This window comes from Hyperolius riggenbachi, chromosome 5 (assembly GCF_040937935.1).
Source record: "Hyperolius riggenbachi isolate aHypRig1 chromosome 5, aHypRig1.pri, whole genome shotgun sequence".
NCBI classification, from domain to species: domain Eukaryota; kingdom Metazoa; phylum Chordata; class Amphibia; order Anura; family Hyperoliidae; genus Hyperolius; species Hyperolius riggenbachi.
This window is the reverse complement of record NC_090650.1, coordinates 260,982,475-261,006,723: the sequence shown is the minus strand read 5'-3', so window position 1 is coordinate 261,006,723 and position 24,249 is coordinate 260,982,475. Positions and strand designations below refer to the sequence as shown.

The following is a 24,249-nucleotide window of genomic DNA, read 5'->3' as shown; positions in this document are numbered from 1 at the left end:
AACGCGAGCGCAACCGCTGCACAAAGCGATTTTGTGAGCGTTTTGTGTATTTCCTATACCTTCCATTGAGGCTGAGTCGGCCCATGCAGCGCTTCTCTGAGCGGATCGAAAACAAAATGCTCAGATGTGAACTCTGTCAGAGAATCATTGAATCATTTGAAAATCGCCCGCGTTTGAAAAAAGGGCAAAAACGCCCTTCGTGTGAACGAGCCCTTAAGCAGGATTTATGCAAAGAGCAGACTAGTAACTACTGTGACTTTCTGCACAGTTTGCCATGTATTACATACCTCTCTAAGTGGTCTCTTGAAAAACCTTGAACATTTTCAAGTTTCTTCATGAGAACAGACAGCTCTGACTGCAGATATGAAGACTTATCAGAGTCCTTTAGATTCAGAATCATCTCCTTAACCCTGCTCAGCTGTGTTGACAATCCTTGTCCCTCTCCTCTCAAGGCCTGTTAAACAAAAACAAAGCTGTTATTCTGGGAACACATTAGCTGCACAGATGAAGCATAGAGCAATCTAGTTATCCTCCCCAGCATTTAATTTCCCTGCAATTTTTGTACCAAAAGCGGTACAATTTATTAGTTTCTTTATACTGTAAGCATGTTTGAGGACCGCTTGCAAGTTGCGGTCTTGCAAGCTGTCTGCAAGCACGCGTACAAAAATTTAAAAAGCACTCAAAAAATAAATTTTTATAAAAAAAAAAAAAAAAAATCTTTATTTGCTGCCATTGGAACACAATTGTTTCACTTAATTTTTTTTATATTGAATCCAGTACACACGTTTGTATTGGATCCAATACAAAAAAAAAAAATCTGAATCTACCACCTGATGTGATGACATTGCGCGCGCCTGATATCAGGGGGACCATGCAGCGTCAGAGGTACATGCCAGGGGACAGGAAGCCGATGAAGGAGGATGAGATTGCCGCCAAGGATAATCGCTAAGAAGATGGTAATCCGCGCACAGGGAATCTGCAAGGTGCAGGTGAGGGATCCCACACACCAGCGATGCCATAGGCGAGTAACAGCAATTACTGGACGAGCCCGACTCGTCCTTAAAAGGGATACTTAACCCATGATTAAAAAACTAAATGTTTACTTACCTGGGGCTTCTACCAGCCCCCTGCAGCCATCCCGTGCCCACGCAGTCACTCACAGATCCTCCGGTCCCCTGCCACCAGCTAGTTTTGTTTTCGCTGAAAGGCCACACGTATCCCTCTTCGCGTTCCCATCCGCAACCGCTATTGTGGACGGTAACACGAAGGATACGAGTAGACACGCCGGTCTGTGAAAAAGAAACTAGCTGGAGGCAGGGGGACTGGAGGATCCGCGAATGACTGTGAGGGCACGGGATGGCTGCAGGGGGCTGGTGGAAGCCCCAGGTAAGTAAAAATGATTTTTTAATCATGGCTTAAAGGGACTCCGAGCAGTGCAGAAACTATGGAAAGATGCATATCATTTTAAAGCTCTCTTTCTCCTCTTTCCAATGATATATAAACCGCTGCCCTACGCCTTTTAGTTTTCGCTATTTCCGCGATTGAAATTGCCGCGGCCGCGATTTCAATCGCGAAAATAAAGAAAACTAAAAGGCGTAGGGCGACGATTTAGGTGTCGCCAGAAAGAGGAGAAAGAGAGCTTTAAAATGATATCCATCTTTCCATACTTACTTGTATTACACAGGACGACACTTTCCCCAGTGTCAGCAGCTCCATTCAGCAGAAAAAGTCGGCCTGTGTAATACAATATAACTATGGAAAGATGGATATCATTTTAAAGCTCTCTTTCTCCTCTTTCTGGCGACACCTAAATCGTCGCCCTACGCCTTTTAGTTTTCTTTATTTTCGTGATTGAAATCGCGGCCGCGGCAATTTCAATCACGAAAATAGCGAAAACTAAAAGGCGTAGGGCGGCGGTTTATATATCATTGGAAAGAGGAGAAAGAGAGCTTTAAAATGATATGCATCTTTCCATAGTTTCTGCACTGCTCGGAGTCCCTTTAAGTATCCTTTGAATGATTCGAGCTATTTTTTATAGGACAAGTCAGGCATCGTCCTTACCACTAGGAAGGTTAATAAAAAGGCACTCCCCTCTGTTCAGATTTACACATAAAAGTTTATTTTTCAAACATTTAAAATGAAACAGCTACAAGCAGAGCTTAGCAGGGATCAACTGCTCACTGTAACACAGTGGCCCTGCAGAGAGGGACCTCACAGACTTCTAGGGACTAGAAGGAGCCCCGGATGAGTAAATCCTAATATGTGTGCCTCACCTCGGAATTCCTTTAAAGTGAACCGAGCACCTTTTTTTATCATTCAGGACATTTCTATAGCACATGAAAAATGCATGCCGACAATCTGTTTCATTATTAAAATAAACTTTCATTTTATCTTGTATTTTACATTTAAAGTAGATTAATTACCCTGTTTCAGCAGGGCTGCCCGGCCGTCCCCGGCCGCAGAGCTTTCAGGTCCCTAATTGTTTTATTGGGCTAATTACCAAGAGGTAAACAATGCTATTATGGCCCGTACTCACGGGCTGCAAAACTCGCCTGTCGCCAGCACACGTGAGCGTGTGGGCGACAGGCCGGCGACAGCTTCTCGCCAGGTCCCTCCGCGTACACATGCGGAAGAGGGACCAGCGGCAAGGCGGAAGCTGTCGCTGACGTTCCTCCTCCCCCCGCCGGAAGCTCACCGGAAGGTCTGTGAACCTCAATGGAGGTTGCTGTCGCTAGTCCGCGTACTCACGCGGACTAGCGACAGTTGCGGCGGGGGGGCAGCAGCGACTGTCGCCATGCGATTGAAAGTTTCAATCGCATGGCGACATAGCGACGGGCGACAGTTCGGGGGCGCGCGCGCGTGCGACGGCCCATACTCACAGGCGACCTGTCGCCGCAACACGCGCGCGCCGCGTGTTGAGGCGACAAAAGTCCCTCGTGAGTATGGGCCATTAGACAACAAAGGGGGTTAGTAATTAGGACTGTTTCTTCAAATACCTAGTTTGTGTCAATGTGTCAAGATAGCATCTCTGACTTCTGTAAATAAGGAATGTGAGAAGGGGAGGGGGGAACATGGCAGCTTCTATGCCAGGGGAGATTCCATTGAAAGAGAATGTGCTCAGTTCCCTTTAAGCAGCTACCAACAGGAGTCACACCCCCTTGACATTTTTCCTCCCTGTAGCCCCAGTTACCACAAGTGCCAAAATTCTCATCCTCTATTCCCTATAGACATCTTTCTGCTGCCCCCTCCCCACCTCCAATTGCAATTCTAAGGGCCCGTTTCCAGTATCCGCCATGTGTCCGGCGAGATGCGCGGCGGCACTTCCTTCCAGTGCTGGTACGCAGCCGAATACCGGAAGCCGTGCTATGCACAGCTATAGGATTCGCTGCCTCCCGCACAAAAAAATGCTGCAATGTTAGCCAAATCGCTAAGGCAAGTGATTTGGATGGCGGCAGCATTATCCCCCTATGGCTGAGTTTCCTCGCGCGATTTGCTTGCAGGGAAACTCTGCAGATTCGTCCCAATTTCACAGCAGTGGAAACTGGCACCACCCCATTTTTACTTGTGTTCCACTTCCTAAAGCTCCTCAATTATTGCACGTTTGTACTCCTCTGCCAAGAGAGAACCTAATTACCCCCATCCCAAGTTATATACTAACTACCCCCATACCGAGTTATAACATGCACTGTCCTACTTTATCCTCCTCCTCCATAGTGCTTCACTCCTATTACTTCCCCCTCCACCCACTTAACATTTCTGCCTGCCCTTCTGTCTGTCAAAGACATTCACAGGGATATATGTGCCCACAGGCAGGTCAGTGTGCTTAAATTCATAGGAGTTACAGCTGCATAAGTTCTGGATCTTGTGCATCTTGGTGTAATTAGGTCTCACACAAATAGCCAACATGCATTGAGCCTAGCAATGGATATTTGTGTGTGTGACAATTTTGTCACACATGCACGGGTGCATACCAGATATCCTACACAAGCCTGGGGAATGCCACTGATATGCTGGGTTTAGCTAGCTTACCTATTACCTTGCCACAGTGTTTACATTTTGCCTGTTTGACCACCTGCTTGTTGATGAATCTTGGCCTGTCTGGCTACTGGATCTGCTACCAAGTCCTGCTTGTCTGGTAACCCAATCTATCTTGAAGTTCTGCTCGTCCAATTACCCAATTTGTTCCGGAACCATTGTCTGGCTCAACAATTTAGGTTAAGAAAAAAAAAAAACACAAAAAGATGCCGTACCTCAATATCGTCTATTCTTTGAGAAATGTCTCTCAGCGAATCCTGATCAATATTATAGACATTTCTTCGCATAAGTCGAATTTCATTTTTTTCCAATTGCTGACGGATCTTCTGTAGTTCTAGCAACAGCTGGCTTTCCTGTTTCAGCCTCTCATGGTCTATTGATATAGTGCTGGAGCTGGTGCTGGTTTTCACGTTGGAGGCATTCGTCTGAGTGACATATTCTACTCTTTCAGCTTGAGAAAATAAACAGTGCAATCAGAAACACGTATGGGCCACAGAGAATTTTAGCCTATCAACAGAATCAGAATACATGTAAAATAAAAAAGAAAGAGCACCATTCCTGACAATTTACATATCATGAACAAGCTAATATGCAACCAAACTTAAGAAAATGGGAAGAATATTGCAATAAATTGTGTGCAAAGAAGGCTGCACCAATAAATGTATCAGAAATAATTTTACTTTTAAACAATCTCAGGATACTAGCATGAAATATCGTACCAAATGAAACATTTCTAATCTTTTCTAACACACGTCTTTAAAGTGTAACTGTCGGGCATAAAATAAAAAATCCATTCTTTATTTTTATCCGGTAAACAAGTAATAAGGATGCTAACCAGGCAATCCAAAAGTTAAAATCTCTATTACTTTTCTTGTTGATAAATGATAATTCCCCAATTTTCCTGACTCTTATTTGGTACACACAAAATTTGGTACACAAAAAGGAAGTTGGAGGGCATGCTGTGTTGTCATCTTTTGCTTCTCTACTTTTACATCTCTACTAGAAAAGAAAAAAAGGACAACCCAGCATGCCCTGCAACTTCCTTTTTGTGTACCAAATTTTGTGTGTACCAACTAAGAGTCAGGTAAACTGGGGAATGATCATTCATCAACAAGAAAAGTAATAGTGATTTTAACTTTTGGATTGCCTGGTTAGCACCCGGATTACTTGTTTACCAGATAAATATACAGAATTAATTTTTGATTTTATGCCCGACAGTTACACTTTAACAAAATAAAAAGACATTTATAAAACCCCCATAAAAATCTTGTACCATCTGGTGGTAAAATGTTTAAGTAGATGGCACTCTTGCTTTGCAGAAATGGGGTCCTAAGTTCACATTTTATTTAGAACACTATCTGCATAGCGTTTGTATGTTCTCCCCATGCTTGCTTGGGTTTTTGCTTTAATTGAATTACCCAAAAACATAGTAAATTAACCGTCCCCACCCCCAACAATTCACATTAGACTAGGACTATGGTAGGGATTATACTGTGAGCTTTTCTGAGGGGCATCAATGATTAGATGTATTCTGTGAAGAGCTGTACAAAATGCCAGCATAAGGGCACAATGAAACATTTCACAGAGGAAATGAATTCGGTATTAGATTTGCCTTTACCTCTGCAGTAAGTACAGGAACAGAAGTTACTGCACAGCAGATACCAGTGTGCACAAGGACTTACTGCTGTGCAGACAGTGACAATCAGTATCATATTGGTTTAAAGGCGGTGTTTAACAACGTGCTTAGTGACTGCAGTTCTCACAGGGTAGAGATACTATGCAAAACATAACTGATCCTACAAACCTAACCTGGATTTATTAAAAATGTTCCTGTTGAAAATTAAGAAAGTCTCTTCTGCTCCATAGCAAAAGGTCAGCGGATTGGAAGTTGCACAACTGCAGTCATGAACACACACTTGCAGATCCCACCTAAGAAGTTTTTTTAGCAGAAGCTTGGGATCACAATACGATACTCACCTGAAGAGAGGGAAGCCTCAGGATACTATTGAGGCTCCTCTCAGTGGTTCGGTGTCCTCCACTACTCTCTCTCTCTCTCTCTCTCCACATCAACATCCGGGCCGCGCACCTCCTCTTCTTGCAGTGTGGCCACACGAGCACGGCCATACATGCAAAGTAGCACAGAGCCTGTGGCAGGGAAGCCTCAATAACATCCTGAGGCTTCCCTCGCTTTAGGTAAGCAATTCAATTTGTATCTGAACTTCAGCTTGGGTACATTTTAAGTTTGCAAGAGACTTGTAGCCCAAGCAAACCATCGAAAATAAGGCCTGTATGTACAAACATTATGTGGGTATGCAAAAAGATGCATCTGTAAGGTGCCCAGAATATGTACTAGGGTCTTAACAGTATTGCAATAAATTGATAGCACATTTTTATCCACATATACATACTATTGGTCTTTGGAGGTGGTTTTGTTTGTATCACCGTGGTAGTTTCCCTGGTTTGGTACCCAGGGAGTTGCACCACCAATCTCTGATAATGGTTCTGTGCTTCAGAGAACTGAGAGTGCATTTTCCTCTTTTCGTCATCACCAAACATGTTGGAACCCTGGCTGTTCCTCATGAATTCTTGATAATGCAACTCCAGATCTGTGACAACCTTTTGGTAGTCTTCTTGACGCATAGTCTTCAGCTGTAAGATAAACCATGGGTTTATTCATCTGGAAGCATCATCACTTTATCAAAAATTGGTAAAGGCTGTTCAGTGAATGAGAAACGGGTGCTGTTAGTCTTACCACAAATACAAAGGACATAAAAATTGGCCTTTCCTTTCAGTAAGAAGAAGAAATACGGAAAATCAGAATGCGATGCAGTTATACAGGAGCATTAAAACATGTCTTGTTTGAACAACGGCATAACCAAACGTTAACCAAATATAGCTTTTGTACTAAAAGTTATTGATTTTCCTTTGCAATATAACTTCAGTATCATACATGTGCTGGATCTCCTTAGGGCTGGCAAAGTTCAAAACTACCATTTTAAGATACGATGTGGTCAGAACAGCACAGGATGAGGCGATGGAATAGCTAACCGCAAACAAAAGAAATGCTGGACATGATGGGGTCAAATTTAATCACAGCACAAAATAATGCACCATTGAGCATTTTCTTTTGGGTTTGGTAAATAGACACATCAACCTCAAACAGTTGATAATTAAATTGATTTCAATTTATACATTACTCTTCTTTTGTTTTTACTTATTCGGTTCCAAACTAAGCATCGCATTGACTCAAAACATTTATGGCTACTATCTCAAATTTCATATGACAGAATACAATAAAGAAGAAAACACCACCTTATTAAGTGTCATGGCTCTAATCTTCTCGATGTCAATCATACAGTAGTGCCAGGACACCAGGCTCTTCATGTTGATGTACAGTTGGCTCCACAAAGCTAGAATTGCTTCATAAAACTGCTCAATTCTGAAACAAACAAACAAAAAAAAAAACACACCACGTGAGCTTGCAAACTATACAATGAAATTTACCACTCTTCACTATCTATGTTAAAGCATCTACATCAAGTTTGATTCTAATCTGCCTTGATTATCTATAAAAACGGAAAAAGCATACCACCCAATATCTGAATTAAAATATGGCCTAAAACAAAAAAAACAAACAAACAAAAAAAACCCTGACAAAACAATCCACATCCAAATTTGCATACACTTAAAAAAAGGATCCTCAGTGTACATTCTACATTCACTCTAGTCTTCCAATATAAAGTTATAACAAGCAGCTGGGGATTTTTCTTCCAAATCCCTCCCAGAGCCCTGTGTCCAGCACACAACCCTGCCTCTTGCAGAAAAAGGGAAGCAGAGCTCCATGGATTGAGGAATTTACAGCGAAGGTATGTTGTTCTGTCAAATCAGATAAGCATATAAACATACAGTACAAACAGAGCTGCTGAGGTCATATTAGTGAACATGCCTTTATTTCTAGCTTGGGCCAAAAACTTTTTAGATGAACATTGGTTCGCTACCTCAGTTATTTATAACAAACAGATGCCATTAAGTTGCATTACTAGCGAGGCATTTTTATTTTATCTTAGATGGGGCACTATCTGCAAGACGTTTGTATGTTCTCTCCGTCTCTGTGTGGGTTTCCTCTGGGCACTCTGGTTTCCTCACACATCCCAAAACCATGCAGATAAGTTCATTGGCTTCCCTCTAAATTGGACCTACACGATACATACACTACACGATACATATATAGACATGACTATGGTAGGGATTAGATTGTGAGCCCCTCTGAGGGACCGTTAAGTGACGACAATTTATACTCTGTACAACGCTGAGGAAGATGTTGGCGCTATATAAATACTAAATAATAATAATAAGAACAGCAAGAGATCTTCATTCAACTTGCGTCTGTACTGCAAGATGAGCAAATGTTTTGCATGACTGGCTGACCTCAGAACACAGGCACAGTTTTTAATTAGTTAAATGAGGATGCCCTTGTCCAGATACCAGGCAGTCTCCTTTTAACCTAACTGTGCTTGTAAAGAAAAAAAAAAAGAATACCCACAGCCATGCTTCCCTCCACTTAGGATAATATCGATGGATTTGTCACTATATCCCACTGTGTGAAATCTGACTTTTACAGCTACTATAGGGAAAAGAGGGCTTAAAATCTATCTAGCCCAGGGATGGGCAAACTTTGTACAGATTGGACCACATTCCTATCGAATGCGGCACGCTGCTACTGCAGCTCACTCTCTCTCTTCCTTCTCACCCTTCCTGAAGGAATAGCAAGGAAGAATTGGGTATAACTCACCCTACCACACTCTACAGTGGCAATCTCCATGGCAACGGCGGCATCATGTGACATACTGCTACGTAATGACGGCAGGTCACATGTTACGATTCCGTTTCCATGGAGATCGCTGCTGGAGAGTGCGATAGGGCGAGTTGGCTTCCTTGTACGTGCTCTGCATGTAACGTTCTAAGGATGGCGGGAGGTAGAAGGGGAGAGGAGCAGAAGCCTGCACTCTTTCGACGGGTCAGCTTCATAGCGCCTGGCACATTGGCCCGTAATTTGCCCACGGCTGGTCTAGCCAATACTCTTCAATTATCACCCAATGCACTGGAGGCAGCTCCAGATGACCTAACTTCTGGTCAAAGCACCATAGCACAGATTCATGAAAAGGAGGAGGAATCGCCGTTTCATTTCTGTCCAGTCCTGGTTCTCCAATTTTTTGATGAACATGGAAATAAAAAAGACTGAAGAATGATGACTAGGAATTTCCAGGGCCTCCCATTCAATCCAGCATTAACTGGAGAAGAGGTGGGGATTATGCATGCCATTAATCTATCCTGCAATACTGTGAAATAAGGTGCGGTAACCACAGGTTAGCTCAAAGTACAAAGGAGGCCTGCTTGCACACAGACACTATTTATATGACCACTATTATGAAAAAAATGTAAAAATATATGTGTACACATATATAAACTATAAGTTGTGTTTTTCCTGTCTAATTTTCACTAGCAAGTAGGTACTAAAAATCTGACGGCTCTGATCATTCAGCCACAATATTTACATTTCTTAGTGGAATAAAAAAAAAAAAAAAAATGTCTAGTATTGTGAAATCTTACTTGGATGACAAATCCACAGCTTCTGGATTGGGAGGTGGGATGATCAAGCTGACAGAAGGGACCACCATGTCCAGTCCACCGGGACCAGTCACATTCCACTTGCTCCGCTGGGAGTTGTTCTTCAGAATACACTCATCTCCTTTGTGTATGACTTTCTGTGTTGACATTTTAAGAATACAGTTATTTTTCTTTGAAATACCTTGTTAAAGTGAGTTTGTCACTATCTATTAACAGTAGTTTTCCCACTGCTGACTTTTCTTTAGAAAAGTGTAATAGATTGCGGAAAAGCTGCCGCGCGGACTGGCAGCGAGGCGGCTGATTCCGCGTCCAGTTCGGCGGTTTGCACGCGGCAGCGTGCGTCTGATGTGGCTGGGCCTGTTAGTGCACACAGATTGAGGAATACCCGCGCGCTCGCTGAGAGGCAGAACCTTTATGACAAACGTGGAGGGATCAGCTGACCAGGTTGGTCAGCTGATCTCAGAGCGAGTGGCTATTGGTTGATCAGCGATGGGTGGCGCCGGGGAGCGCCGCTCTATATATAGTTATTGCTGGTCAGTCTCAAGTTGTCTGCCGTTGCGAACACTTACGTGAAAGCACTCAGACCATAGTCAGATCCCACAGTGTGTTAGAACCAGGAGGACCTAGGATTTCACACTGAGCCAGATTACTTCTGTGTTACTATTGTGTTATACTTCAGACTAGTTCAGGGTGTAGAGACCACGGACCTCACACCCAAGACTAGGCAATGTTTGATATCGGTTATGACCTATTGCATCCCTGACTATCCTTCTGCTGTCTGATTCGGTACCTACGCATATCTGATTACCTGTTGCCAACCCTGCCTGTCCCTGGTTACCGAATCAGCCTTCTGCCTCTGTACCTTATCTGCCCGTGTGTTGCCGACCTAGCGAGCTATCCCTCTCCATTGAGAGATTAGTCTCCAGTCCTGCTTGTGACGCCCACCTTCTGGCCTCTTGCACACTGCAAGTGATTCTGATTCAGATTCTGCTTTTGAATCAGTTTTTACATCCGATTCAGATTTGCAGTGTGCAGGGAGAAAACTGCAAATCGGAATCTGAAGTAAAAACTGATTAAAAAGCGGAATCTGAATCGGAATCACTTGCAGTGTGCAAGAGGCCTCTAGGTGTCACTTAGCCACAGGGCCTTCCTGCTATTCAGCCTGGGGCTCCACCCCTTTGGAAGTCTCAGGCTGTTGGAAGGTCTTCGCACTTCCCAGAGGGAGGTATTTCTCATACTGCCAAGGACCACCTGCTCCTCGGGTGGTCCCACTCAAAGTCATTACTGTTGCACCAAACACTCACACTATATAGGTGTCCAGAGGTTAGTTATACTTGTATTATCGGTGATTCTGCAGATCATCAATAATCTGGTATATATCTGTATTCTTGGTGATACTGCAGATCACCAGTAATCAGATTCTCTCTGTGTGCTGACACCGATCGTTACAAAGAGACTTTACTAGTCTCTGTAAACGCATGGTTTTCACTTTAGGACACATGCACTGGTTTGTGTTACTCAAAACTCAGAGGGTCTGACCATCGCCCTTCTTCCTTCTCTAAAAGAGCAGAAATGCAGAGAAGAAGGAGTAGCCAGACCTCTATTTGTACCCATCGTTTGTTTCTTTCCATCACTGTCCCTCAAGTTTTACAAACCCAACTGCAGTACTTTCATACCAAACTTACAGTCTACTCCACAACATTTTACATTTGCTTATTCTATTCAGTATGAAGACTGTACACACAAAACTAGATATTCAAATTGGTTTAGATGAATTTTGCTTACCTGGTCTTGCTTATAGTCACACAGTGCCTTTAGGACAATTGGTTTATCTCTCCTGTAATCTGGATTGCGGGGTTTTAGCTGCACTATCTTCTTGGATTTATTGACTAGGTTCTGAACTTGTCTCTTATATTCGTTAATTTTTTCCCGTTCTCTCTGGAAATACAAAATAGGAATGTAATCAGCATCAAGATATCCAGTCCTTAGAGCAATCCAACTAATTAGAGTACAATGTAAGGAACAAATTAAAAATTCAATGTAAGGTTAAGTGAAGGTGATAAAGTTATAGAGATAAATTACAAATTCTCATTTTAATAGATTTGCTGTATTTTTTACTACCATAGGGCTTTATGTTTTTTTTTTTATTCAATTTGTTTTCTGAGTAAAGCCATATAAGAATCCTAATCCAAAAGGTTTCCTCAGCTTTCCACAGTTTCATATACATTTCAAACCTGTTTTTAGGTCATATTGTAATTGGTTGTGTACATGAATGTCAAATATTACATTTTTAAAAATAGGTAGTGGCATACTAAAATGTTGGCATGTACACTGTGCCACTATTGGTACAACATTTTACAAAACCAAGAACCCTAAAAGCTACAAAGGTGACACCATCTTGCCCAGCTCAAAGCTGTAGCTTAGATTCTCCCCATGTGACCTCATCTAGTTGATCTGTGTGCTCACCAAGCAGTTACCAAAGAGCAGTGAACAGTCACCAGGCAGCAAGCGAGCATTTAGTGTGCTCACCAAGCAGTTACCAAAGAGCAGTGAACAGTCACCAGGCAGCAAGCGAGCATTTAACAGGCAGCAGCAAGCAGTTGTGAGAGGCTGACTAGCATTTCACTGCCTATCAACTGCCCATGTGAAAGGGCCCTAAGGGTTTCTGGCATCACATTAAATAAGGTGTCTGACAATGGGGCCAAAGCATTCCACAAGAAAGAAGCAGGACTGCAGTGCCTAGCTAAAAGGCTAGAGAGCCACCCCCCACCCCCCTCCCTAGCAAGGCTAACATTCATAGCTTTAAAATCCTACCTAATAATAGGCAAGTGTCCGTGTGTCAGTGCTTTTTAGCACCGCGCATGTGCAGGGACAAGACGCAGAGACAATGCCGAGAGCCAGAGGACGACGGGGCCAGAAGGGGGCAGGTGTGTGTGTGTGTGTGTGTGTGTGTGTGTGTGTGTGTGTGTGTGTGTGTGTGTGTGTGTGTGTGTGTGTGTGTGCGCGCGCGCGCGCGCGCGCGCGCGCGCGCACACACACACACGGTGGATTATTGACAGACCTAGCCCGTTTTTAAACAGGCTAAGGTCACCAGTTACATATATTTTATCTGGCAGAAGAATATGCTAACTGTATGTACACTCTAAGGTTGTAAATTGTTCCTACCATCCTTGTGCAGATGTTTTTAACCTTTTTAGCCACTGAATAGGACTTACAATTAATAATTTTGTAATGTAAACAACAGGAGTGACATGCTGGTATATAACCAAAACCTCAAATTTGCAGTAACCATGTGTGCCATGATAACTATGGCATCCTCCATCCTGTTATCAAAGGTTTTTTTGTTTTTATATAAAGGGAACCTGTGTCCAATCAAAGAGTTAAAGGCCACTTTCCAAACTAAGGACTGTCCTATAATGTTTCTTAGTTATTCCAGGAGTTTTGATTTGAAGCGGTTAACTTCAGCACACTTACCAAAGCTACTATAGAAGCAGCAATGTTTTTGTGACAAAAGAAAGAATTAAAACTACCTCCAGGTGTGGGTCTATTTTATTAAACAAGTCTCCAAGTTATGCAAAGTATGTGCTAAAAATAGATTACTGCTAATGGGCTTTTTCTGCCTAGTGTATTTACAGGAAGAAACAAAATCAGGTTACTTGTTGAATGCTGAACAAAAATTTTCACAAAGTGGTAAGGGTTACTATTCAGTTCGATCAATCTTGTGTTATTTAAAAGGACAATAGAGTATTAGACAAATCTTTAGCCAGTACCTCCAGGTCTTTAATCATTTCCAGGACACGCTGCAGTGGCATGCTCTTGTCACACGGGTACTTCTGTCTGATGGTATCCTGGAGATTCGTCAGGTAGGTTTCGGTGCCCTGTGCCTCATCAAAAAACTGTATGGAATATAAAAAAAAAAAATAATTTCATATCCCTCATTACCACTAATCAACCTTTGCTTACTTCCCAAAGCTGATTCTTTCACATCTAATTCTGCTTTAACATTCTCCTCTTCTCTTATTTTAATCTATTTCTTTGTACACTATTTTGGCAGTCAGACTGAGCAATTGCAGTTAAGTGCTTTTGTAAATAAAGAAAAAAATGGAGAATCCCCCACGAGGAGAATGACTAGTCTAAAAACTGACAGATCTGTCATAGTTTCACTGCCTACTGTAAGGCCTGGTGCACACCAAAAACCGCTAGCAGATCCGCAAAATGCTAGCAGATTTTGAAACGCTTTTTCTTATTTTTCTGCAGCGTTTCAGCTAGCGTTTTGCGGTTTTGTGTAGCGTTTTTGGTGTAGTAGATTTCATGTATTGTTACAGTAAAGCTGTTACTGAACAGCTACTGTAACAAAAAACGCCTGGCAAACCGCTCTGAAGTGCCGTTTTTCAGAGCGGTTTGCGTTTTTCCTATACTTAACATTGAGGCAGAAACGCATCCGCAATCCAAAATCTGCTGCAGCCCGGGAGTATGCGTTTCTGCAAAACGCCACCCGCTCTGGTGTGCACCACCCCATTGAAATGCATTACCCTAGCAGATCCGCACCCGCAAGCAGATCGCAAACCGCAGCGGAAACGCTCCGGTGTGCACTAGGCCTAAGAGAGGGGACAAATACATTTATAGGGCATTTAACTTGGGGAAAAATGTATAAAAAAATGTCCTTTAAAAATACTGTACATTCTGTGTCCAAGCACACAGAACTTACAAGACAAACAACATTTCTATTGCCCTTTTCTCCTGGCAGACTCAAAGTTCCAGAGTTGCAGCCACTAGAGCACGCTCAGCAGTGTTAGGGACTCTAGCCCAAGGACTCCTTGCTGAATAGGTGCTGGTTTACTGAACAGTAAGAGCCGAGATTTGAACCCAGGTTTCCTGTGTCAGAAGCAGAGCCCTTAACCTTTACACAAAATGTGAGACTGTATTTTGTTTCAATAAAATCAATGTAAGTGGCGCTGTGATAAGATTACTAAAGGGGAATTAAACAAGAGAAGAATTAAACAAGAGAAGGATGCCGCCACTTACCTGGAAGTATGCAGCATTTTCTTTCAAATGGACATCAATACATTTGGTAATTTGAAGAATCCAGCTCCACTGAGTTTGTAGTGTATCCATGTAAGCCTATAAACAGAAGATGATGATTATTTTGGTGCCTTGTTCTATATTACACATGATCAATGGGATGCTATTAACTGAGTTGCTGCAGTATACTATAATAATACATGTGCTGCAAGTCCCACAGGCATGACAGTACTTCACAGCAGATAGTAAACAGGAAAATATACATCTGTCCTGTGTGATGGTAAATAAGGGTCCACGCAAACTGGAAACTAACAGTTAAAGAGATTTTCCTGTTATACTTAACCACTTGATGACCCAGCCTTTACCCTCCCTTAAGGACCAGCGCTGATTTCGCTGATCTGTGCTGGGTGGGCTCTACAGCCCCCAGCACAGATCGAACACCAGGCAGAGCGACCAGATCGCCCCCCTTTTTTCCCCACTAGGGGGATGATGTGCTGGGAGGGGGGGGGTCTGATCGCTCCTGCCTGCGTGTGGCTGGCGGGGGGGGGCACCTCAAAGCCCCCTCCACCGCAGGATTCCCCCTCCTTCTCCTCACTCCCTTCCCCGGAGATCGGAGGCTGCACAGGAACGGATCTGTCCTGTGCAGCCTCTACCAGGCTCCTGCCTGCCATGTGACAGTGATCCCCGGCCGCTGATTGTCCAGGGATCGCTGATCTAGTACAACGCTGCTACTGTTAGCAGCGTTGTACAAATGTAAACAAAGCAGATTATTTCCGCTTGTGTTTACATTTAGTGTTTACATTTAGCCTGCGAGCCGCGATCAGCGGTTCGCAGGCTATTCACGGAGCCCCCCGCCGTGAATTGACAGGAAGCAGCCGCTCGCGCGAGCGGCTGTTACCTGATTAATTAGCCTGCAGCCGGCGACGCAGATTTGCGTCGCTGGTCCTGCAGCTGCCACTTTGCCGACGCGCGTTATGAGTGCGCGGTCGGCAAGTGGTTAAAAAAGCTTTCCTGGATTTCCATTGCATTAGTGACATTAGCTTTGTGCTTGTTGGAAAGATAAACAAATGCTTTACTAGTGTAGTACAAACTGCATATAGCAGACTCACAATGCTGGACATTATTTTATGCCAATACCAATATGTACTTTATCAGTGGATAAGGTAAACAATGAAACTTAATCCTCATTACAATCCTACCTCAATCTTGTCCGCTGCTGGGTGCTGGTTCAGGATCAGCTGGTCACTTTCCTGTTTCAGTTTATTAAGATCTTTTTCTTTAACTTCAAGCTGGCTCATGAGTTTCTAGAAACAAGGAGAATTTTACATAAACAATAGTTCTTAATTGCTCTAAAGTGGGGATGCTGCATTGTATTTAGAGGTTCCATTAAGAATGCCTTTAGAGCTGGTCCACACTAGGTCCGGAAACGTATCCGTGGCTGCGTTTTTCAAACCTGATGAAAAACGGAGTCCCGGATACTAATGTTTAAAATAGCAGCCAGCCTCACCTAAGTAAAAAACGGATCCGTCTGCGTTTGCGGGGACCCGTTTTCAAAACCTGAACGGAAGGTCCGGACCTGCTGCATTTTCACGCAACGGATCAGGACCACGGATACACGCAAGGGTAGTGAAAAGCAATGAGAAAACGCATCTCCAGCTCCACAGGCAAAAAACGGATGTGAAAACGGATAGCCTGAGCTTTCTGATTGGCCCAAAAAAAATCCTCCCACTCCTTCCTAATGATAGAGCAGTTTTCTGTCAGGGAAAAACTGAACGGAAACTGATGCAAAACTGATGCACTTTCATCAGTTTGCAGTACGGTGGGTACTTCCCCTAATCTTCCCCAGATCCGGACTGCAGTGTCCGTCCTGCAACTGTGTCTAGTGTGGACCCAGCCTTATTCTGTAACAAAGGATTACTTGAAATGTGGTTATTCCAGACAGGGAAGCAGAGAAGACAAGTCCACTCTTGTCCAAACAAGCTTTAGGACCAGATCACACCAAGTCTGCTGCCCTGCATTTTACAGCAGACAAACCTGCAGAAAGCTTTTTTTTTTTCCCGTTCAACTGAAAAATCTGATCGGATTACCAGTTTTCTTCGATTTTTATCGATCCGGAATGCCAGATATTTTTCTTCAATCCTTCTAAAGATTGTATGGTGTGTGCTAGATTGTCAATTTATTAATATACACACCCTAGCAATTTTGTCAGAGTTTCCAATCATTTTTATCATAATTGGGGAAAAATTGAACATAGGTGTGTTGGTCATATTTTTGAAATGTTACAATCAGTCAGAAAAATGTATTGCAATTCTTAAATTGAACAGATATTTAAAAATTGTATGGTGTGTGGCCACCTTTAGAAGGTGAATTATGTTGCCATTAACCTCCTTGCCGTTCTAATTCCCCCGGCAAGGAGGCAGCGCAGCACTTTTTTTAAAATTTATTATTTTTTTTTTCTTAACCACTTTACCCCCGCGCGTACGGATTTCTCCGCCCCTTTTTCCATCCTTTCACCCCCAGGGACGGAGAAATCCGTACTTTGCGCACTCCCGCCGCTGTCCGCGCTCCCGCTCGTAAACACGCCGCCCGCCGCTAGTAAACACGCCGCCGCCCGCTCGCCCAGAGATCAACGAACGGGAAAATCCATTCCCGTTCGTTGATCTAAGCCCCGCAATGATCTGCTGCCGCTCGGCTGAGCAGCGCGATCATTGTGAAAAATAACAAAGTCCCAGCCTCTTTCTACTTCCTGCAAGCTTCCGGAAGGATGCTTGCAGGTTGCATGAAACAAAATTGGTAATGTTGCCATCTTGTGGCCAAATAGTAAAACTACATCCTAACCATTTTTTACACACAAATCAACTTGTTTTACACAAAAAAATTAACTCCTTACCTCCCACACTCCCCAATTTTTTTTTTTTTGTAATTAAAAAAAAATAAAAAATTACAATTTAAAAAAAATACATAAATAGTTACCTTAGGGACTGAACTTTTTAAATATTTATGTCAAGAGGGTAGAACACTGTTACTTTATAAACTATGGGCTTGTAATTAGGGATGGATGCAAAACTGAAAAAAATGCACCTTTATTTCCAACTAAAATATTGGCGCCAAACATTGTGATAGGGACATAATTTAAACGGTTTTATAACCGGGATAAATAGGCATATACATTTAATGGGTTTTAATTACAGTAGCATGCATTATTTAAAAACTATAAAGGCCGAAAACTGAAAAATAATAAATTTTTTCCCACATTTTTTCCTATTTTCCCATTAAGACACATTTAGAATAAAATAATTCTTGGCATAATGTCCCACCTAAAGAAAGCCTAATTGGTGGCGAAAAAAACAAGATATAGTTCATTTCATTGCGATAAGTAATGATAAAGTTATAGACGAATGAATGGAAGGAGCGCTGAAAGGTGAAAATTGCTCTGGTGGTCAGGGGGTAAAACCCCTCAGTGGTGAAGTGGTTAAAAATCGGCGCGGCGGCGATCGCGTACTACACGCAGCTAGCAAAGTGCTAGCTCTGTGTAGGAAAAAAAATTATGCAAATCGGCCCAGCGGAGCCTGAGAAATCCTCATGCGCAGGTTACCCCGAGCTGAGCTCGGGATAACCGGCAAGGAGGTTAATGAGATGAATGGCCAGTATCTACACCAGAGTGGTATCAAACCCTGCAATGAACCCTGGAGCAACGCATCAGAACAAAAACAGACACAGTACTGCTCCAGCATACATAGACAGGAGAGACCTAAGGAGGCCGGCAGGCAGTGTGCGGCTCCACAAATATACAATAGATTTCATGCTGACATCTGTGCCTAGTGTGTGACAGGATTCAATTCCTCTCAGATCAGATTTGATCTGAGAGGGATCTATCTAATGGTTGAATTTGGTGGCCATCTATTAGTGTTTGTCCAGCTTTACTTTCATCAAACAGTCCCGTCACTTTGTATACAGCTGCATTAGCTGAATCACTAAGTTGATGGGTTCCTTGCTTCTATGGAGCAGTAGATATCCTCCGCCCGTAACATATAGGCAACTTACAGAAAAGCCTTCCTGTTTCCTGGTAATTTCTCTGTTCTTGTCACTCCAGTCATAGACCAGTTCTTCTTCCTCTCTATCATTGATCCACATGATCTCTCTGGATGTAGCTTGAATGATGTTTTGCAGTTGTCGCAACTGATCCATTCTTTCAAAGGAAGCTTTCTAAATAAAGTAAAATAAGACATGGGTGAGAACTATACAGCCACATAATTCTCCTACAAAAAGCTTCTGGGATGCCTCTCCCAGGAACTGTCCATATAAAACTTACCAGCAATCCATCATACTCCTCTTCTAGTTGGTAAATTGCACTCTTTTCTCTCTAGCGAAACAACAACAACAAAAATCAAGTTTGCTGCTATCCATTCAAATAACAGAGCATGCAATATACAGTAGAATTAGATGAACGGATCGTCATTTACTTTTTCTATTATGAATTGCTACATGTGGAACAGAGATGCTTTTGTCAGCATTGGCTGCAGTTTGGAGTAAGTGGAGCCTATTCATTAAAACTACAATCCATTGCAGTCTACTTAATTAACGCTGCCATGACACTGGCATAGGAATATTAGGAGCAGCAAGACCACCCAGGATCGGCAATGGCATCGGCAACTGCATTTCAGTGTTTGTTTTTTATTGGCAAGGATTCCCACTATTGTGCTTGACACACTAGTAATCATTAAAAACTATTCAGCACTCCATGTTCAGGCTTCTCTTATTGTTGAACCAGGTACTTGGGAAGGAGAGAAAAATGAAGAGCATTGTTGAGAGGGATCTAATGCAACATTCTGCATAGGGTCCCCAGTATGAAACTTGCACAGGGTCCATGCCTCTGTAGCTAGGATACCGAGTCACAGGAATCGTGCACAGCTATGCAATGAAAATGTAAATGTACACCATACAAACATGTGACCCAAAATGGTTAGTAGGCAAACTAACTGCAAATGCAGCAACATGTAGCCTTAAGGTCCGTACACACGCCGGACTGCAGGCAACGACGGGTCCGTCGTCACCTCCCGCTGGGTGGGCGTTCCAGCGACAGTCCGGCGTGTGTACAGTCTGTCTGCAGACTGATACGGCTGTTTCTGAGCAATCCGCCTGGCCGTATCAGTCCGCCGACAGACTGTACACACGCCGGACTGTCTGCTGAAAACCCGCCCAGCGGGAGGTGGCGACAGATCCATCATTGCCTGCAGTCCGGCGTGTGTACGGGCCTTTAAGCCCCATACACACGCTCAACAGTAGTCTTTTATGCAGCACAATTATCAAAACAACTTTTGTTGTGAAACAAGTTGAAACAACCAAAAAAAAAAAAAAAAAAAAAAACTGGCAAGACTGATAAGACGTCAAACCAACTGTTGGATTGACGTCTTATCAGTTGTGTGAACAATAGTAAGCAACTGTTTTTTTGGTTGTTTCAACTTGTTTCACAACAAAAGTAGTTTGATAATTGTGCTGCATATTATGGTAGGCTTTAGACCTACCCATAAGCTCACAAATAGTTAGCTAGGAAAAAAAATTGCAGCACTCACCAGATCAGCTTTAATTTTGTCCAGTTCCCAGCGGTAGTCGGCAATGGCATTGTGAAACTTTCTATGGCTCCCGATTTGCTGTTCTACAGAAGCAGCATCAAATCCCCAATCAACGATCTCCATCTGGCGCTATAATTCAAACAGTTTAAAACAATCAATTCAATAACCTGTAAAAGCAAATATCACTTTAAGGATACCCAAACTGAAATGTGGCATAATGAGATGGACATGTGTATGTACAGTGCCCAGCTCACAAATAACTATGCTGTGTTCCTTTTTTTATTTCTCTGCCTAAAAGAGTTAAATATAAAGTATGTAAGTGGCTGACTCAGTCCTGACTCAGACAGGAAGTCACTACAGTGTGACCCTCACTGATAAGAAATTCCAACTATAAAACACTTTCCTAGCAGAAAATGGCTTCGGAGAGCAAGAAAGAGATAAAAAGGGGGAATTTCTTATCAGTGAGGGTCACACGTTAGTCACTTCCTGTCTGAGTCAGGATTGAGTCAGCCACTTACATACCTGATATTTAACTCTTTCAGGCAGAGAAAGAAAAAAAGGAACACAGCATAGCTGCCCCAGTATAGCTAGTATGGTGCCCCAGTATAGCTAGTATAGTGCCCCAGTATAGCTAGTATGGTGCCCCAGTATAGCTAGTATAGTGCCCCAGTATAGCTAGTATAGTGCCCCAGTATAGCTAGTATAGTGCCCCAGTATAGCTAGTATAGTGCCCCAGTATAGCTAGTATAGTGCCCCAGTATAGCTAGTATAGTGCCCCAGTATAGCTATTATAGTGCCCCAGTATAGCTAGTATAGTGCCAAGTATAGCTAGTATAGTGCCAAGTATAGCCCCTAGTTATGGGTAGGTAGTGCCCCAGTATAGCCCGAAGACCCCGCCCCCCCCCCCCCCCTTCCCCGCTGTTACCTTAGCCAGCGGCCGCTTCCTCTGTATTCCCTGCTCCTGCCCGTGTAATTGGTTCACAGCAGCCGTGGGGCACGCTGCTGTGAACTAATTGGTTCACAGCAGCGTGCCCCACGGCTGCTGTGAGGAGGCAGGAGCAGGAGAGCGGCTTCCTGTAGCGGCGATGTGTGTCGCCGTTACTATGGGAACCGCCTGCTTCCTGCCTCCTCACTGCAGGCACGGGCGTGCTGCTGTGAATCAGTTACACGGGCAGAAGAAGGGAATATAGAGGAAGCGGCCGCTGGCTAAGGTAACAGCAGCGATGGCCGCGGGCGGCCGGGGGGTGGAAGGGGGGGCTGGGGGGCAAGAGGACAGCCCCGTGGCCCAACTACAAACATCCCACGGACCAGCAGTGGGCCGCGGACCGGTGGTTGGGGACCAGTGCTTTAAAACATTTTTAACAAGAAGTTTATTCCTCAGGTGCATCAGACTTAAGGTGGCCACACACACACACACACACACACACACACACACACACACACACACACACACACACACACACACACACACACACACACACACACACACACACACACACACACACACACACGATACAATAAAATGATCCGATTTTACGGAAATTCGATAAAAATGATCCTATCTCCCGAAAAGCTTTTATTTCATTTGGCGGAAAATTCTGATCGGATTTCCCATTTTCTTTATCGATCCGGAATGCCAGATATTTTTCTTCAATCTTTCTAAAGATTGTATGGTGTGTGTTAGATTGTCAATTTATTAATATACACACCCTAGCAATTTTGTCAGAGCTTCCAATCATTTTTTATCATAATTGGGGAAAAATTGAACATACGGGTGTTGTACATTGGTCATATTTTTGAAATGTTACAATCAGTTAGAAAAATTGATTGCAATTCTTAAATTGAACAGATATTTAAAAAAATTGTATGGTGTGTGGCCACCTTTAGTCTGAAAAAAATTGTAATATTTATGGCTAAGAGTGGGTTTCATTTTCCCCTTTGTAGTAAAATAATTATGAAGGTCTAATTTGCACTATACCGTTTCAGCATTCCCTGTGTTCAAAAATCCATATCACCCGACAGAACATACAATCTCACATTTCCAGGCAGTGCGGTTTCACTAACGATTTTCTCTCAGATTCCTTGTGCTCTCCTGTGCAGGGCAGCTGATTGGATCCATGGTAAATGGAGACAAACGCAGCGTGTAGTTGCCGTGTATCGCCCTAGCTTGTGGTATTAACACAAAGAAATCTGCCATCTATAGTGTACACAAGCTTTAAAGCGAACCTAAGCAACAGCGTAACCTTTAAAGAAAAAAACTTTTCTTTGTTACAGCTGACAAAAATCCTGCCATGAATCTGTGTTATTTATGAATCTGCAGTTTGTCTACTTCCTGCTTTCATGGAAGCTGACATTGTCAACATGTGTTTTCACATGATATCTCTGCTGTGGCAGCCAGGTGAGGAATCAAATTACAATTTGTGATTAGTCAGATAAGGGAGAATGAGACAGGCTAAAAAAACTCTCTAAATACAGGGTACATTTTCTATGCTTTCCTTCTGTCCTGTGTAAGAGTTCAGGTCCATTTTAAAACAGAGCTTGTATGTATGCAACTTTGCAAACGGCACCCATACACTTATGTAACACACTTGAGTATCTATAGGATATATAAACAACAAAATTGTTACATGACCTGCCCCTCGCTTTAAATAATAATAATAAAAAAAAAATCAGGATTAAGTATCTGTAGAAGGTTGGGGTGGAGACGATACAGATCAGAGAGCTGTAATTGCTGTATTAGCAAAATGCTATATAGCGGCACACCTACACCTGGAGGGTTGTGGCACCTTTCCAAGATGGGATGCCATTTTACACACAGCCACATAGACTTCTGAGCTGTACAAATTCATCCAGAAAGAGACTAGACGGGTCTCCTGGAGTCATATGTTCTGGTGGCACACTGCCTGGAATCCTCAAGATTAACACTAACAGTCATGGTCACCCAGTCAAAGCTACAATTGTCCGGGAAAGTTACTGTTATTAGACAGTAAGGATTAGAGGCTAACAAGGCCGCTCTTATTTTTTAAGAAAAACAAGCTGAACTAAAAAACAGATAGTACTGGTTCACTTTCCATATAGAGACTTTAAAAATGTACTTATCTGACTTAAGGTGGCCATACACTTATAGATTTGCAGCAGATCCGACCATCAGATAGATAACCTTAACCGGTATCTGGCAGAAATCTGACAGTAACCTATCTGCAGGGCCGGCCCTAGACTTTTTGCCGCCCGAGGCAAATTTAGAAAAAAATTGCCGCCGCCGAGCCGGAGGGGTAGCGGGCAGGACGGGGGTATTGGGCCTAGCGGTGGGGGGGGGGGGGGGTTCGGACCCCCCCTCCCTCGCCTGGGTCCCCCGATCTGCGCTCCCCTTCAGCTTAAATAGGAAGCAGCGGATGCCCAATAGTAAGAGGCACGGGCGGGGAGGACTCACCTTTTCCGCGTTCCAGCGAGCGCTCCACTGACGTCACTTCCTGCATCGCCGCCCACTGTATTCTAAGTGGAGTGCGATGCAGGAAGTGACGTCAGTGGAGCGCACGCTGGAATGCGGATTAGGTGAGTCCTCCCCGCCCGTGCCTCTTACTATTGGGCATTGGCTGTCGGGGGACCCAGGCGAGGGAGGGGGGGGGTCCGACCCCCTCCCCACCGCTAGGCCCAATACCCCCGTCCTGCTCGCTACCCCTCCGGCTTGGCGCCCCCCCCCCCCCCCCCCCCCACGGACGGGCGGGTGGCGCCCCTAGAAGTTTGCCGCCTGAGGCAAACGTTTCACCCCGCCTCATGAGCGGGCCGGCCCTGCCTATCTGATGTGTGCAACACACTAGAGACAGATTTCCAATAGATTTCAGAATGAAATCCATTGGTAATCTATCTAAATGCATTATTGGACGATTAGATCCAATGCAACTCTATGGGCCATGGATCTGCTACCAGCAGAAGATCGACCTAGATTTTCCATCCTGTCAGATAGATCAAATCCATCGAAATCGACAAATCG

At 43.6% G+C, this 24,249-nt stretch overlaps 1 protein-coding gene across 3 annotated transcripts in view; it reads right to left on the bottom strand.

The window, feature by feature from the left end:
- Positions 1-24,249, bottom strand: part of DSP (desmoplakin) — a 106,037-nt gene that overhangs the window by 39,085 nt on the left and 42,703 nt on the right. For all 3 annotated transcript variants that reach the window (XM_068236858.1, XM_068236859.1, XM_068236861.1), the window contains exons 5-16: positions 20,259-20,387; positions 18,998-19,048; positions 18,730-18,891; positions 15,885-15,989; positions 14,689-14,784; positions 13,434-13,559; positions 11,449-11,601; positions 9,646-9,800; positions 7,348-7,474; positions 6,444-6,684; positions 4,251-4,486; positions 288-454 (exon numbers count right to left, since the gene is read on the bottom strand). In XM_068236858.1, coding sequence (XP_068092959.1) covers positions 288-454; positions 4,251-4,486; positions 6,444-6,684; positions 7,348-7,474; positions 9,646-9,800; positions 11,449-11,601; positions 13,434-13,559; positions 14,689-14,784; positions 15,885-15,989; positions 18,730-18,891; positions 18,998-19,048; positions 20,259-20,387 — 1,748 coding nt within the window. The remainder of the gene's footprint in view (positions 1-287; positions 455-4,250; positions 4,487-6,443; positions 6,685-7,347; positions 7,475-9,645; positions 9,801-11,448; positions 11,602-13,433; positions 13,560-14,688; positions 14,785-15,884; positions 15,990-18,729; positions 18,892-18,997; positions 19,049-20,258; positions 20,388-24,249) is intronic.